The sequence below is a fragment of the Panthera leo genome, chromosome A2 (assembly GCF_018350215.1).
Source record: "Panthera leo isolate Ple1 chromosome A2, P.leo_Ple1_pat1.1, whole genome shotgun sequence".
In the NCBI taxonomy this organism is placed as follows: Eukaryota; Metazoa; Chordata; class Mammalia; order Carnivora; family Felidae; genus Panthera; species Panthera leo.
In genome coordinates, this window is record NC_056680.1 from 141,837,648 (window position 1) to 141,851,500 (window position 13,853).

The 13,853-nt window shown below is 37.3% G+C and overlaps 1 protein-coding gene across 1 annotated transcript in view; it reads right to left on the minus strand.

The window, feature by feature from the left end:
• Positions 1 to 350: 350 nt before the first annotated feature.
• Positions 351 to 13,853, minus strand: part of GRM8 (glutamate metabotropic receptor 8) — a 756,021-nt gene continuing 742,518 nt past the window's right edge. The window contains exons 9-10 of the mRNA XM_042923664.1: positions 7,298 to 7,544; positions 351 to 812 (exon numbers count right to left, since the gene is read on the minus strand). Of these exons, the coding sequence (XP_042779598.1) occupies positions 763 to 812; positions 7,298 to 7,544 (297 nt within the window). The 3' untranslated portion in view covers positions 351 to 762. The remainder of the gene's footprint in view (positions 813 to 7,297; positions 7,545 to 13,853) is intronic.

The following is a 13,853-nucleotide window of genomic DNA, read 5'->3' on the forward strand; positions in this document are numbered from 1 at the left end:
ACTATGTAAAGTTACCACATCGATTTTGAAACATTCGCAAAATCTTACACAAATAATGCTTTTTAATAGAGGAATAAAAGACAGTCTTCTTCGTGTACACATGAATGTACAAAATCACAGTCCTTGAGGAAGTTGTATTACCATGGAGTACTAAGGCTTCTACCTCAGGAGCTACCAGCAGAAATGCCAACTGGAAAGAGTGTTCCTTGTCTTTAAAACTGGAACGAAACAACTCTCAACATTTGCAAAACATTCCTTTATTATTAGAAATAAATTATTTGTATAAAAAAAGTGCATGCGTCAACCATTGCATTTATTTTTAGCACAACCCAGGGCTTCAATCCGGTCAGCCATTACAAGAAACAGATTCATTGTCTTATACAAGTTGAACAAGGTGGGACAGGAACGGGAGTTCTCACAATCACAGAAAAATACTTACAAGAATAACATCAGACATGGTTTATTTCAACAGCATTTTTTTTCACAAGCTAACATTAGTTTTCCTTTTGTGATTTTTTTTAAACTGCTTATGAGTAAGCAATATTTTAGCTTGACACTCATTGGTTGTACTGTATAAAATGTTTTTTTTTTTTCACTCTGTTTATTGATACTTTTGGCTCATGGCTACTTTTTGTTCCTTACAAGATTGACTATTGATTTGATTGATTGTAGTCTACAGAGATCTCCAGGAGTGGGTTTTGGTGGTGTCATGTTTATTAAGATCACATACCAGATTTCTTCATATTCTACCATTTTCCTGTTTCAGATTGAATGATTGCTGTAGCTGATATATGTTGTCTTAGTAGAGGAAGCTGTTAAGACAAAGTAAGACAAATTAATAGTAGATAGTAATAAATTATTCTGCTACAATGATTTTAAAATTCACATCCTATAGTCATCACTTTTATGATATTTGGTTTTTACACGTTACTTTTTAAATCATGTAGTAGGAAATCGGTGATCACAGGAATAATAATGCAGCAGCAATTTTAATCTGTAAAACCACTGGTCTTATTTATAGTGTAAGTGTTTAGCAGAAAACTAAAAATGGAAAAGTCCTAATCTTTAATAAATTTAGGTGAAATTCAATTTCAATGTGTGTTTTGAGTACCAAAGATATACAATATGAAAAATGAAATAACACATAAATTATCTGTCCTGAAAAAGACAAAAAAACGTTTACAACCTAAGTAAAAGACATCAAATCTTTGAGTCTGATTTGATGACCAAAAACAGGTAAGTGTAACTAGTTGTGCTTTGAGAATGAGTATTTTCCACTTAAAAAGAAATAATGCTTTTAGACTCTAGAAGAGAACATAGTAAAATATAAAGTACATGGAATATTTGTAAATATTAAAGTAAATATGTGCATTGCCAATACATATTTATGCTCTGGTTTCAACAAAGGATACAAATGGAGATGCTTAAAAATAAAAAAGGCTCAAAGAAGGAAATAAATATTTAATTGTTCTGGTACCAACTCACTATGAAGTAAAACCTATTATTGTAGGATTATTAGAAAAATATGAATAACAAAGTATTCTAATTCAAATTTATACTCATGCCTACATTTTCAGAGAATATCAACTTAAACCCAAATAATTCCTTTGGTTTTTTGAAAGATGTGATGGAATAAATCTCTGTTCTAAATTTCAAATGTGATGTCCTATTTTTCCGTGGGATTCTGCAATGCAGAATCATAAGAGGAAAGATATGAAATGATGCTAAACATGTGTATGTTTCACTACATAATCCAATTCAGGATGAAACAGATTTTTAGAGAATTATTTAGTTCTTGAATATTAAATAAGCACATTATAAAGCTCCTCCTTTGAAACAACTGGCAATCAGACTCATTCCACTTTCATTTACATCAATATCATAATTGACCAGACAAGTTCTTACCAGAGACTGAGATCAAAGTTCACCGTCAGAAAAAAAATAAATGCAGAGAGTCTAAGGAAGTGCTAAGCATACATGGTTTTTTTAATAATTTTTTTTAATATTTATTTTTTCTTTGCGAGAGAGAGAGCATGAGTGGGAGAGGGCAGAGAGGGAGGGATACACAGAATCCGAAGCAGGCTCCAGGTTCTGAGCTGTCAGCACAGAGCCCAACGTGGGGCTCTAACTCACGAACTGTGAGATCATGACCTGAACCAAAGTCGGTCACTCAACCAACTGAGCCCCTCAAGGGCCCCAAAGCATACGTGTTTTTACTATTTTTTATTTCATTGAATATTATGAGATTCGTGCCCAACTTAGCTGTCATATCTGCTTCTCTCATCTCCATTGCTCACACTTCTAGGTTATTGTGGCACATGGAAAGGAAGGAGGTTTTAGACCTGGTTTTAAAATACATTCTGGGGGCGCCTGGGTGGCTCAGTCGGTTAAGCGGCCGACTTCGGCCTAGGTCATGATCTCGCGGTCTGTGAGTTCGAGCCCCGCATCGGGCTCTGTGCTGACAGCTCAGAGCCTGGGGCCTGTTTCAGATTCTGTGTCTCCCTCTCTTTGACCCTCCCCTGTTCATGCTCTGTCTCTCCCTGTCTCAAAAATAAAAACGCTAAAAAATTTAAAAAAATAAAATACATTCTGTTCCCTATAAAATGAGCTTAAAAAGATCAGTGAACCAAGTCACTGGGCCTCAGTTTCATCACTGTTCCAAAACCCACAACTTTGGGTTTTTGTGAGGATGGAGGTGAAGTAGGTTTGTGGAGAAGCGGCTGGCTGCCGCATGGGAGAATGACTATGGAATCCTGCTTTCCTACTCACCCCTTCCAAAAGACTACATGTCTGTTACATTGGGTTTGGCATGAAGGGAAATACAATGATTTTCATGCTTGTGCGCTTAAATTTTTTTTATTTCTTTGTTTTTTTTTGAAGTTTACTTATTTTTAGAGAGAGAGTGTGTGCACAAGTGGAGAAGGGACAGAGAGAGAGAGAGGGAGAGAGAGAATCTCAGTCTCTGCACTGACGGTGCAGATGAGGGGCTCAAACTCACAAACTGTGAGATCATGATCTGAGCCGAAGTCAGATGCTTAACTGAGCCACCCAGGTGCCCCTATTTCTAAATACATAATGCTCTCATATATCTCTAAATTTCCTGTAAGAAACACAAACACAGAAATCTGTACTTCAACTGTGTTTGTGAAGGACTTTCATATAGTCTTTGAAGAAAGATGAAGAAAAATTGTCATAAGACTTAGAAAAATAACCCTCAAAATGCTTGTTCAACTTCCTGTCCTCTTCAATATCCTCAACAGTAGCTAAAATATTTATCAAGTGTGTAGATAGCTGCAAAGAAAAATTATGGCCAAAATAGAGGAACAAGAGCCAAAAAGACCTTGAAGAAGATGGTATTCAGAAGATGTTAATTTAACAGAAAGTGATCTGGATCAGACCATTCAAGGACCATTCCAACTTTGAGACTCATACTTCATTTTTTGAACTCTTTGAAGTTATCTCCAGGGAAAAAGATGGTAGAATTCTACTGAGAAATGAGACTGTAATTTACAAAAGGAAAGTCATCTTAATTTTTCTAGTGGTTAGATAAAAGGCTGTGGACATGGATGATTTAGTCAACTTGAAAACAATGATGAGGGACAGAGTGTGGAAGGCAGAAGTCTTGGGAGAATCTTTATCCTGGAAGTATTACAGAGTGAAATGGATCAGAGATGTACATGTGAGTTACTAGGGCGTTTTTACAGTGGCAGTGACTAAGCTTATATGACAATCGGTTTGGGGATACAGCAATAGTGAATTGCCTTCTGGACACCACACTGTGTTCATAAGTTACAGAGAGCAGTTCCACCTCCAGCAGCAGCTGTGCTCATGAATTATTCATGAACATAGCTTAAGGAATACCATGTTAACAGCATTTGTTAATTGGGTACAGTTGATAAATTCATACAAGTCAACTTTGTTTCTAACTCCCTTCCCACACGCTTTTATGGAACAACACTTGACCTTCTTTGTGAAATGTAGTACTCTGCAAATTCAGTAATTAACATGGACTCATTGGTCTCCCTTCACGCTTCACATTACTTATACTTACTCTGCATAGCTTTTGAAGCTTTAAGACCTTAATTATGTGGCCAGAATTTCTGGCATTAACAAATAATCTTTACGATGAAGTTTCTAAGTGTAATGGATTTATAGACTGCATGGACACGAAGGAAAAACGTTATCAAAAAAAATTTTTTTATGTTTATTTATTTTTGAGACAGAGACAGAGCATGAACAGGGGAGGGGCAGAGAACTAGGGAGACACAGAATCTGAAACAGGCTCCAGGCTCCGAGCTATCAGCGCAGAGCCCAATGCAGGGCTCGAACTCACAGACCATGAGATCATGACCTGAGCTGAAGTTGGATGCTTAACCAACTGAGCCACCCAGGCACCCCAGAAGGAAAAGCATTATTGCATGTACATCATAAATACACTGGTAATTAGAAAAAAAATCTCAACAGTGGAATAGTAGCCATAATTGTCAAAATCCTCCACATGTTAAAAAGAAGAAAGAGGAATGCTAAAACAGTAGTTTTTGAATTTTAAGTCTTTTCTATTAATGACAGAGCAATCTACATTTTCAACGCAGCAATGACATGTCTACCTTGCTTATATGGTGATTTGTAGTTGACAAGATACTTTCTCATGTGTCACTATCACCTCACTGTAGTAATGGTGACTTATCACAAGTCTCATAGCAGAAAGTATGAGAATGCAGCAACATGGATACTATTCCAGTGGATTAATTAGCCCTTGATTTGAGACCTGAGAATGGACTCCACCCATCTCAAGAGGAGCTATTTTAAATCTGAGGAGGTATGGTCCTAGTTACAGGGAGTTGAAGGACAAAGGCTTTTCCAATATTCAATTCTACTTCTGAAGACATGAGACACACTTTTAGAAGAGAAGCGCTGCATTTAAGTGATTAGGGTTATTGATACTTGTAGAGAATGTGATTTTAGAAGACTTTTGCCTCAATTAAAACCACTAGTACATGTAGTAAAGGTAATGGGAACACATGGAGTCCATGAAAGTTTCTTATGCAAGTGAACAAAGGTCAACAATGGTTACCTGGAGGGGGATTGTGAAGTTTTCATACACTGTCTCTCCTGAATGTATACACTATAATCACATCATCTGGACCCAATTTATCAAAATCCAAACTACTATACAAGATGAATATACTAAAGTCACAAAGTACAGTTTAACCATCTTTCAGGTAACAATTGGCTTTACCTTGGTTCACCTTTTGTACTTTCTTTTACCTTCCAAAAGTGAGCACCTGACTCCTCCAGAATTGTACAGGCTTACCTTCCATACAGCCCCTACATTTAAAACCTTTCATTCTTATTTCAGAGAAAATAGGGAAATGCATGCTTGCTACATAATTTCCATTTCAACATCAACAGAAAATAACAGGACAACGAAACATATGAGACTTACTTCAATTATATATGGGATTAGTCTTTATCAGAGCTGGGAATATTCCTCTTCAGGGAACCTATTTATTTTTTAAAAGTGTGGAAAAAGTTTATTGACTTTTTTCTCCCACCACTTTCCAGAAGTCCGTCTGGGGTAACCAATTTTATTTCAGTGTATGTTTGGTTGTTCCCATTTGCAACCATATTATATAAAGTTTTCTGGATTATTGCTAAAAAATAAGTCTGACTACAGACGGTGATGAGTTATAGTAGGAAATGTCAACAGCTGGCCAATAGAAGTCTACTGGCATCCTACAATGAGTTTTAACTTGCTGCACTGATGCTTTCAAGGTAGAAAAACACAGGTAAAATTCTGCCCTCAAATCGCAAGCATTGAACTCTGACGTTTTTGATAGTAGTTATAGTGCATCTTTTGCTAAAAGACCAAATAGGCCCATTATTACTAAATTGCTTACCTATAATCAAAGATGATTATAATCATTTGTTACAAAAACCCATCCTTATCATGACTTCTCTTGCAGTTTCTTAAGGTTTCATGTTTGCAGAAAGGTGAATACGTGGGGAATGTTTGTGGAATTCTTACAAGGCTTCTTTATTTACAAGAAGACTAAATTTAGTTATTAGTGAGCTGAAGGCAATCTTCCCAGAAAATCTGACCAATAATTCCAAAAAGACTTGGAATTATTGTAGCCAATAAGCTTAATTGATCCGTATTTATCTTTTAAGCCCATTTTTGCATGTGGGGCAATAGAGTGGACAATGTTTAGTTGCAAATCTTGATGTAAGGAAAGGCTTATAAATCTAGTGCAGACTCTATGTTGTTAGAATCACTAAATCAAATAAGATCCACACTTAATCTTCTCTGTATTTCATGTCAGAAGTACAGAGAATAGGGAATACAGCCCCCTGGAAGAATCTGAGAGGAAGAGAGTATTTTTGCATAGGGTTTTATCCTTCATTGTTAGATACGTATGTTGTATTTCCAAAAGACAGGAAATCTAAGGTCTAATGCAAGAACCTTAGCTTTTATATTTTTTGATCCATCTATAGAAATGTAATATAAAGATTATATATCTATTTTTAGCTATACTCAGCTATCTGGTATTTTATAATACAGATCTTCAGCCTATTTGCTACTCTTCCATAGATACCAAGATGGACCAGTTAAACTCTACTGGGTTAGCTTGGTACTGGTGTATCATTACCATGTGCTTCTTCAGGGGTGATTACACAGAAGAGGAAGGTAGGTGAGGGAAGGACAAGTGGAATGGTGGCTGCAGAAAGGATTTTCAGGGTCATGAGGCTTTCGGAGAAGAGCTCTAATTATCTTAATATATCCAAGAAGGGGCCATTTGGGGAAAATAAGTATTAACTATAATTGAACCTAACATGCTGGCTCACTAGTTGTTTCATTTCCCTAAATACCTACATAGCATATAACTTACTTGCGTAAGATCTTTAAGCAACCAATAAACCCATAAGGAGCAACCAATATTGAACTAACAAAGATTGGAAGGTAGTTCCTAAGTGCTAAAAGGTAATTCAATAAGTGGAAGATAGTTCTAGGCTTCAGATGCTTGGTAATGCCTCAAAAGGGAGACATGAGTGTCATGCTTTGAAAAAGAGATTTTGTGTGCATGGTTATGCTCTGAAGAAGGGCCACTCGCCTTAAAATCATTTGGTTCTAACCAAATGGTTCTAACTGCTGTTGCGGTCTTATGGTGTGCAAGTACCACCATGCTCCTGGAACCTTGCAGCACAGTCCCCAAGACTAGAAGAAGAAGATGTTCAACGTACATCTATTAGGAAGTGCTCCCGCTCTTGACCATCGGAAAGTCTACGGATGACTTACTGTTGGTTTCAAGACTCTCACAGAGTTCGCTTTTCACTTCTCCATTTGGTCTGTCATTTCCTTTTTGGATCAGTTTGCTTTGCATGGTGGCAGCTGTCACCACAGCCTTGAAGCTCCTCTTGCGTTTTTGAACATTCTGCTCTGGATGAAAAATTATAATATAAACCTTGGGCATATACAGCATGCCCAGAGACACTGAAGCACTTAAACTCATGGAGACAGTAAGTGTTGTTGTCTGGATGTACATCTGAGGGGAGGAAAAACAGAAAGAATCAATGTCAGTAAGCCTGATATAAGATAAAGCAAATAGCACAACCATCTTCTGTAATTATTCCAGCTTCTCTGGTCAGGGTACTCTAGAAGGTACTTATAGAAATTGCTCTTAATAATATTCAAACAATTCATTATCCCCCTCCCTGCAAGTATGGGTAAAGTTGTATTGTTTATGAAGCCTAATTCTTTAAAACAAACAAGCTGATGAAGTTTAGCTGCCTTATGAGATTATAATTAAACATATATAAGAAAGGGAACAAAGCCATTCTGGCCAAAGATTAACATTTTATGCTACACATTCCTTCTTCAGAGAGGTTATTATAGGGCCAAGGGGTCAAGTGTAATTCTTTTAACAACAAACTTAACCTAGAAAGTTATGGTGGAAGTGAGTGGGAGTAGAATATTCCAGAACATCACTGTTGTCCACCAGTGCTTGAATAATGCTAGCATTTGCATCTTCACATCATGACTTAATTCCAGCCATCAAACCTGATAAATCATGAGCATGCCTTAAGGGTTGATTTTTAATAGCCCCTTTAAAGTACAATTCCGGAGCATTTCTCAATGATGGCATCATATCAAAATAAACGTGGGTGCTCTTACAAAATACATAAGACACCTTCCTCCAAGATTTAAATATGCCCTTTGAGGATAGCATCTTGCATTTTGAAAATTCTCCTATGTTCATTCTTTATACTTATTCCAGTGAAATTAACTGCTCTGGTACTCTGGTAGATTCTTCTTCCTATGATCTAGAGGTCAACAAGCTGAAAAATCCAAAACTAACATCATTGCTTTTGGTTTTTTCATTACGGTATGAAAACAGACATGATAGTATTTTAATCTTTCCTTTTTTATATCTCAGGATTACTGAGTTATAACTGAAAAACAGAAACTGTGTATTTAGGGTGTACAACTTGATGTTTTGATAAACATATATACTGTGAAATGATCTTCACAATCAAGTAATTAACATATCCATCACCTCACCAAGTTACGATTTTTTTTTCTTTCATTCTTTCTTTCTAAGTTTTTGTGGTGAGGGTAGGATCTACCCTCTTAGTGAATTTCAAGTGCATACTGCAGTACTGTAAACTATAGTTGCCATGTTGCCTATTAGATGCCCAGAACTTACTCATCTTGCATAACTGAAACTGTGTGTGTTTTGACCAACATCTCTCCCCTTCCCCTCTGCCTGGCAACCACTGTTCCATCCTCTGCTTTGATGCATCTGACTATTTAAGATTCTATATAAGTGGACCGTTAGTATTTGTCTTTCTGTGTCTGGCTAATTTCATGTAGCATTATGTCCTCTAGATTCATCCACATTGATGCAAATGGCAGGATTTCTTTCTTTTTAAAGAATGAATAATATTCCACTGTAGGTATATATCACATCTTTAAAAATAAAACCCTTTCATCTACTTCCGGTTTTCATGTCCTGAGCTCAAAATAGAATTTCCCCCAAATAACTTGGAATACTGAAGCCACAAAGAGGCTCTTAGAGGGCCCCTTTTTCATATATATGATCCTCATTAATATCTGTTCACTCTAAAAATACCTCTGAAAATGTAAAGTTGTCATTGTATATCAGGCAATCCCCAGGAGCCAAAGTAATTGTGTCCTTTTAAATAAAAGATCAAAAAACATTTGCCTTCAAAGGCAAGTGGCTGAATCAGTACCTCTCAACAGATGACAAAGCTGTGAGGTAGAGAACTGTCCAAACTATGAGGAGAACTTAGGCACCAGTACTAAGAGACTATCCCTGTGTGTGAAATCACACCATGCAGCTTACTGAGTTTACTGTTCAATCCTTCTACCACTAAGGTTGTCCTTTGCCTAAGATCTCATTGTGAGTACGGAATACTCACAAGGGGATATAGATGGGTTTGTTTCAAAGTTGACTTCTTCCAAGAAGTCCTCCACGACAAATCTTAATTGTAATGTTATAATTTTTTCTTCCTTTTCTTTAAAAAAATTTTTTTTAATGTTTATTTTTGAGAGAGAGAGGGGGAGAGGGAGAGAGACAGAGTGTGAGTGGGGGAGGGGCAGAGAGAAAGAGAGAATCTGAAACAGGCTCCAGGCTTCCAGGTCCAAACCCACGGACTGTGAGATCATGACCTGAGCCGAAGTTGGACGCTTAACCAACTGAGCCACCCGGGCGCCCCTATAATATTTGCTTATTTTACTTCAAAGCATTAGTGTGTTGAAAAATGAATAAAATGGAACACTTACTAATGCGCAACTATGTAATTATAACTATGTGATTTATGTGAACTTTGTGGGAAATTATATGAAATGAGTAACTAGGATATAAACTTCCTTAGAGACTGTAGCCTACATTTTTCCCCTTATAAACCTCTAAGAAATTATACAAGATTCTACACACAAAAGTTCCTGAGAAACTTCTCATTGTTCTTAGGTATATAACCTGATTAAGAAGATCAGGTTTACACAAGATCTGATTTACACAAATCATACAGAATATGCCTTCCAAATTTTCCCACTCCATCAAATGGACATCAGCCATGGCTACAACCCATGGTTGAAGACCTTTTAAGTAAAAAACTCAGAGTGATGGGATGAATCCAGATTCTAGGTTGGGCTCACGCACATCAGCCTCAATAGAGACGTGATTCAAATACATTCTTCAGCAAAGTGATAAATTACTATACTACATGACCTCTCTTGCCAATAAGTGAAATCCCATGTTAAATTTGAAATCCCAAAGATCTACTACAATCAAGAAGGTCCTAATAAAATGTGGATATTTGCCTTCAAGCCTCATAAATCTCCCTATGCTTTGCCACCTACTTTTTTTTTTAATTTATTTTTGAGCGACAGAGAGAGACAGAGCACAAGCAGGGAAGGGGCAGAGAGAGAGGGAGACATAGAATCCAAAGCAGTGCTTTTCCACCTACTTTTAAGCAACTTAGCATTTTCAATACTCTTAAACTTCAAAATGTTGGTTAATCCTCTCTAAATTTCTACTCATTCTCCAGTTAGCATTGCTTCAAAAAGCCTATACAGAAAATAGGCTATAGAGAGAGGACATAAAAATAGGGAAACTATATCGCCAAATGCAAACCACAGACATAAATATCCCAAAGCCACTTAAATAGGTAACCATCAGTTTTGTGTCAGTTGGACCCTGCCAACTCAATTTAGCTTAAAAAATAAACAAGAAGCCAACAAAAAACCCCTAGAGGTCAAACAGACATGAAATGATGAGAATACTCACACTGATAAGCTGGATTCTTTTAACATGTCTTACTATGTTGGTCTTACTAAAATGTATACTACTAGCCTAAATAATACATAAATACCTTTCTATTTTGAAAGCGTTGTAAATTTTTTCTGCTACCGTACATATAAATGGTAATTTTCTTCCTTTATTCAGAATGATTTCTATAATACAGAATAAATTTAATATTGCTAAATATTAGGCAGGAAGAAGATTCTGGATGTTAGTTTCCATACTGAATATATTACTGCGGTCTATCCTTTTAGCAAACCAAAATTCTTAGTGTCCAAGCTCTCTATCAGACACTGTGCTTTGAAATTACACCAAAATGCTGATCTTACTTATGTTCTCTCTTAAAACAGCTTCTGAAAAATTTTAATGTGAGTTTACTACAGAAAAAGCATCTATACAAAACTGTACGCTAAAATCCACAACCTTACAGTGGCCTACCATTTGCTACAGCTCATTGCACTGTGAGTAAACTGTTTTTGAACTTCATCTTTGAGTATTTAATGAAATGAAAACATCAAATATACATAACCCAAAGCAACAACAGCAAAACACACAAAGAAATAAAAATGCCACCTGCTCTCATTCTAGAGAAACTCGATCTTCAACATCATGGGTTATTGGATTCCAAAAGCTACCATATTTAAGAAGCAATGGAGAAATTAGATTATAATATTGGAAATGAGCATTTGATTCCAAAAAACTCCTAGATTTTTGTATAGCTGTAGAAAACTCTAATTATCTGAGCCATGTAAGAAAGGAAGACCACCACTTACAGTTTTTGTCCTTGTTTTTAAGATAAAGACATTTACAGAAAACTCTGGAGTTGCCTTGTGGGTGGGAAAAGCTGCAAGTCAGTCCACCAGGTGACCATCCAAACTCTAATATAACTTCCCTGACAATTGGACAGCTGTGTGATCTTATTTTCCTCTCTGACCTTTAATTTCTTACCTATGAAGTTGGTGGGGGGGGGGGGGGGGAATGATACTTTTCTCATAGAAGGGTTACAGTGTGGAACGACATAATCTTTACAAAATGTCTCAAAGGTGCAAAATAGCAGCAGCTGAACAAAGATCATTTACCCTACAACTTTGAATCTAAAAGGACATTGACAAAGCATCCTTCCACGTATACAGGATAAGAGAGGGGCCTGTGAGTCAGTTATCCAAAGCAGTTTTGTTTAGTGAATAGCTGACAGCTATGCTTTAACTATATAATGTCAAGGAAAAGGCTTTTGTAATCTTACTTCAAAGCAGGCAGAATAAAATTTTGCCCAAAAGTCAACTCTATTTGCTGATGCCAAGGCCATATTCACTGTCTGTGCTACAGTCTTAGAATAACACACTGGCTCCCTGTATCAAAGTTACAGCTCGCCAGAAAGCAGAAGGGAACAATGTTAACTTTCTATAATGAACATAAATCCATTGAGAGATGCTGACAATGGTATGGGATATGTTAATGTAGCCTTCTTTTTTCCAACTTTTTTCTATGCCCCACCTTCTGCCCCCTGTCACTCCAAAATATTAATACCTGGAGGAAAGGGAGTGTCTTTCTGTTACATCCACTGATAGCCTGTCATTTCCTCTGCCTCCACACCCCATGGACATTTTGAACCTGAAAGAGTCAGATGCACTGAAGCAGATTTAAATGATCTCAGGATAAGCCAGGGAGAACTGGTACAATGGGGCACAGTAACATGACACCTTTTTCTGGGACCTAGTATAGTAACTCTTCATTCTCTAAAGGGGTCATTTGTGCACATGCAGTGTCTACTGAATGTAGGTCATGGCCTGGAATTATTAGCAACCCCAGGAAAAATTGAGGAGGGAGGGGATTATATTACTTCAAGAAAAAAGTCAGTCTTCTGCCTGCACACAGAACTCCATAGACTCAGATATCCCACCTGGTATGTTTTGAACCCCTTAGCAACTAAAGTGACCTAAAACCCAAGGCAAGTTTGTGCCATGTGATAAGAAACAAATTCATTATTTATTCCTGAATATTTCTGCCTTGGGATGGTTTAATTTCACTTTTTGCTACAGTCGGCCAGATTCTACTTGGCTGCTTTGTACACAGTCTGACCAGTTAGGAAGATATGTTAACACTAAAAGCCTGCCTTTCTCTGCTTTTGTTATCTTCTCCCTCATCCACGTGCCCCCTCCAGAGTGCACCTGAATCCAGAAATGGATTTTCTGGTGGCACCTGGGTGGTTCAGTCATTTAAGTGTCCAACTCTTGATTTCAGCTTATTAGGTCATGTTCCAAGCCCTGCGTCTGGCTCTGTGCTGACAGTACAGAGCCTGCTTGGGATTCTCTTTCTCCCTGTCTTTCTGTCCCTCCCCCACACACTCTCTCTCTCAAAATAAATAAATAAACATTTTTAAAAAATGGATTTTCTTCTGCTGAAAAGCAAGACTTCAGTCAATGGACCTCAAAGTCTCATTACTGAAAGTTATTTAAAAAGAATTTTTAGGGGCACCTGCGTAGTTCAGTCGGTTAAGTGTCCTCTTGATCTCAGCTCAGGTCATGATCTCACAGTTTGTGACATTGAGCCCCATGTGGGGCTGTGCACTAATAGGATGGAGCCTGCTCGTGATTCTGTCTTCCTCTCCCAAACCCTCCCTGGCTCATTCTCATTCTCTCTCTCTCCCTCTCTCCCCCTCTCTCTCTCTCTCTCAAATAATAAATAAACTTAAAAATATTAAAAAAAATTTAAACAGGCAAATTTGCAAAGAATTTTGTAAAGGTTTGCCTTGTGGTGGTAAAGCCCTAAATCAACCAATCCATGCAACATCCAAATACTAATAACACTGCCCTGGCAACCGGGCACAGCAAGTGCCAGAGACAAGAATTCAACTCTTCTGGCCGAGCTTGGATGCTGGTAAATGATCACCAGCCTCTATGAAACATTTTACCATTGTTTCTGTTCTGTTTAGTTCAAATACCTTGCTGGTTTCTTCTATTCAGCCAATTCTGAGGGATCTTTCTCGTCTGTGTCATTTTTATATTGACACCCCAGACCTCAGTCCTT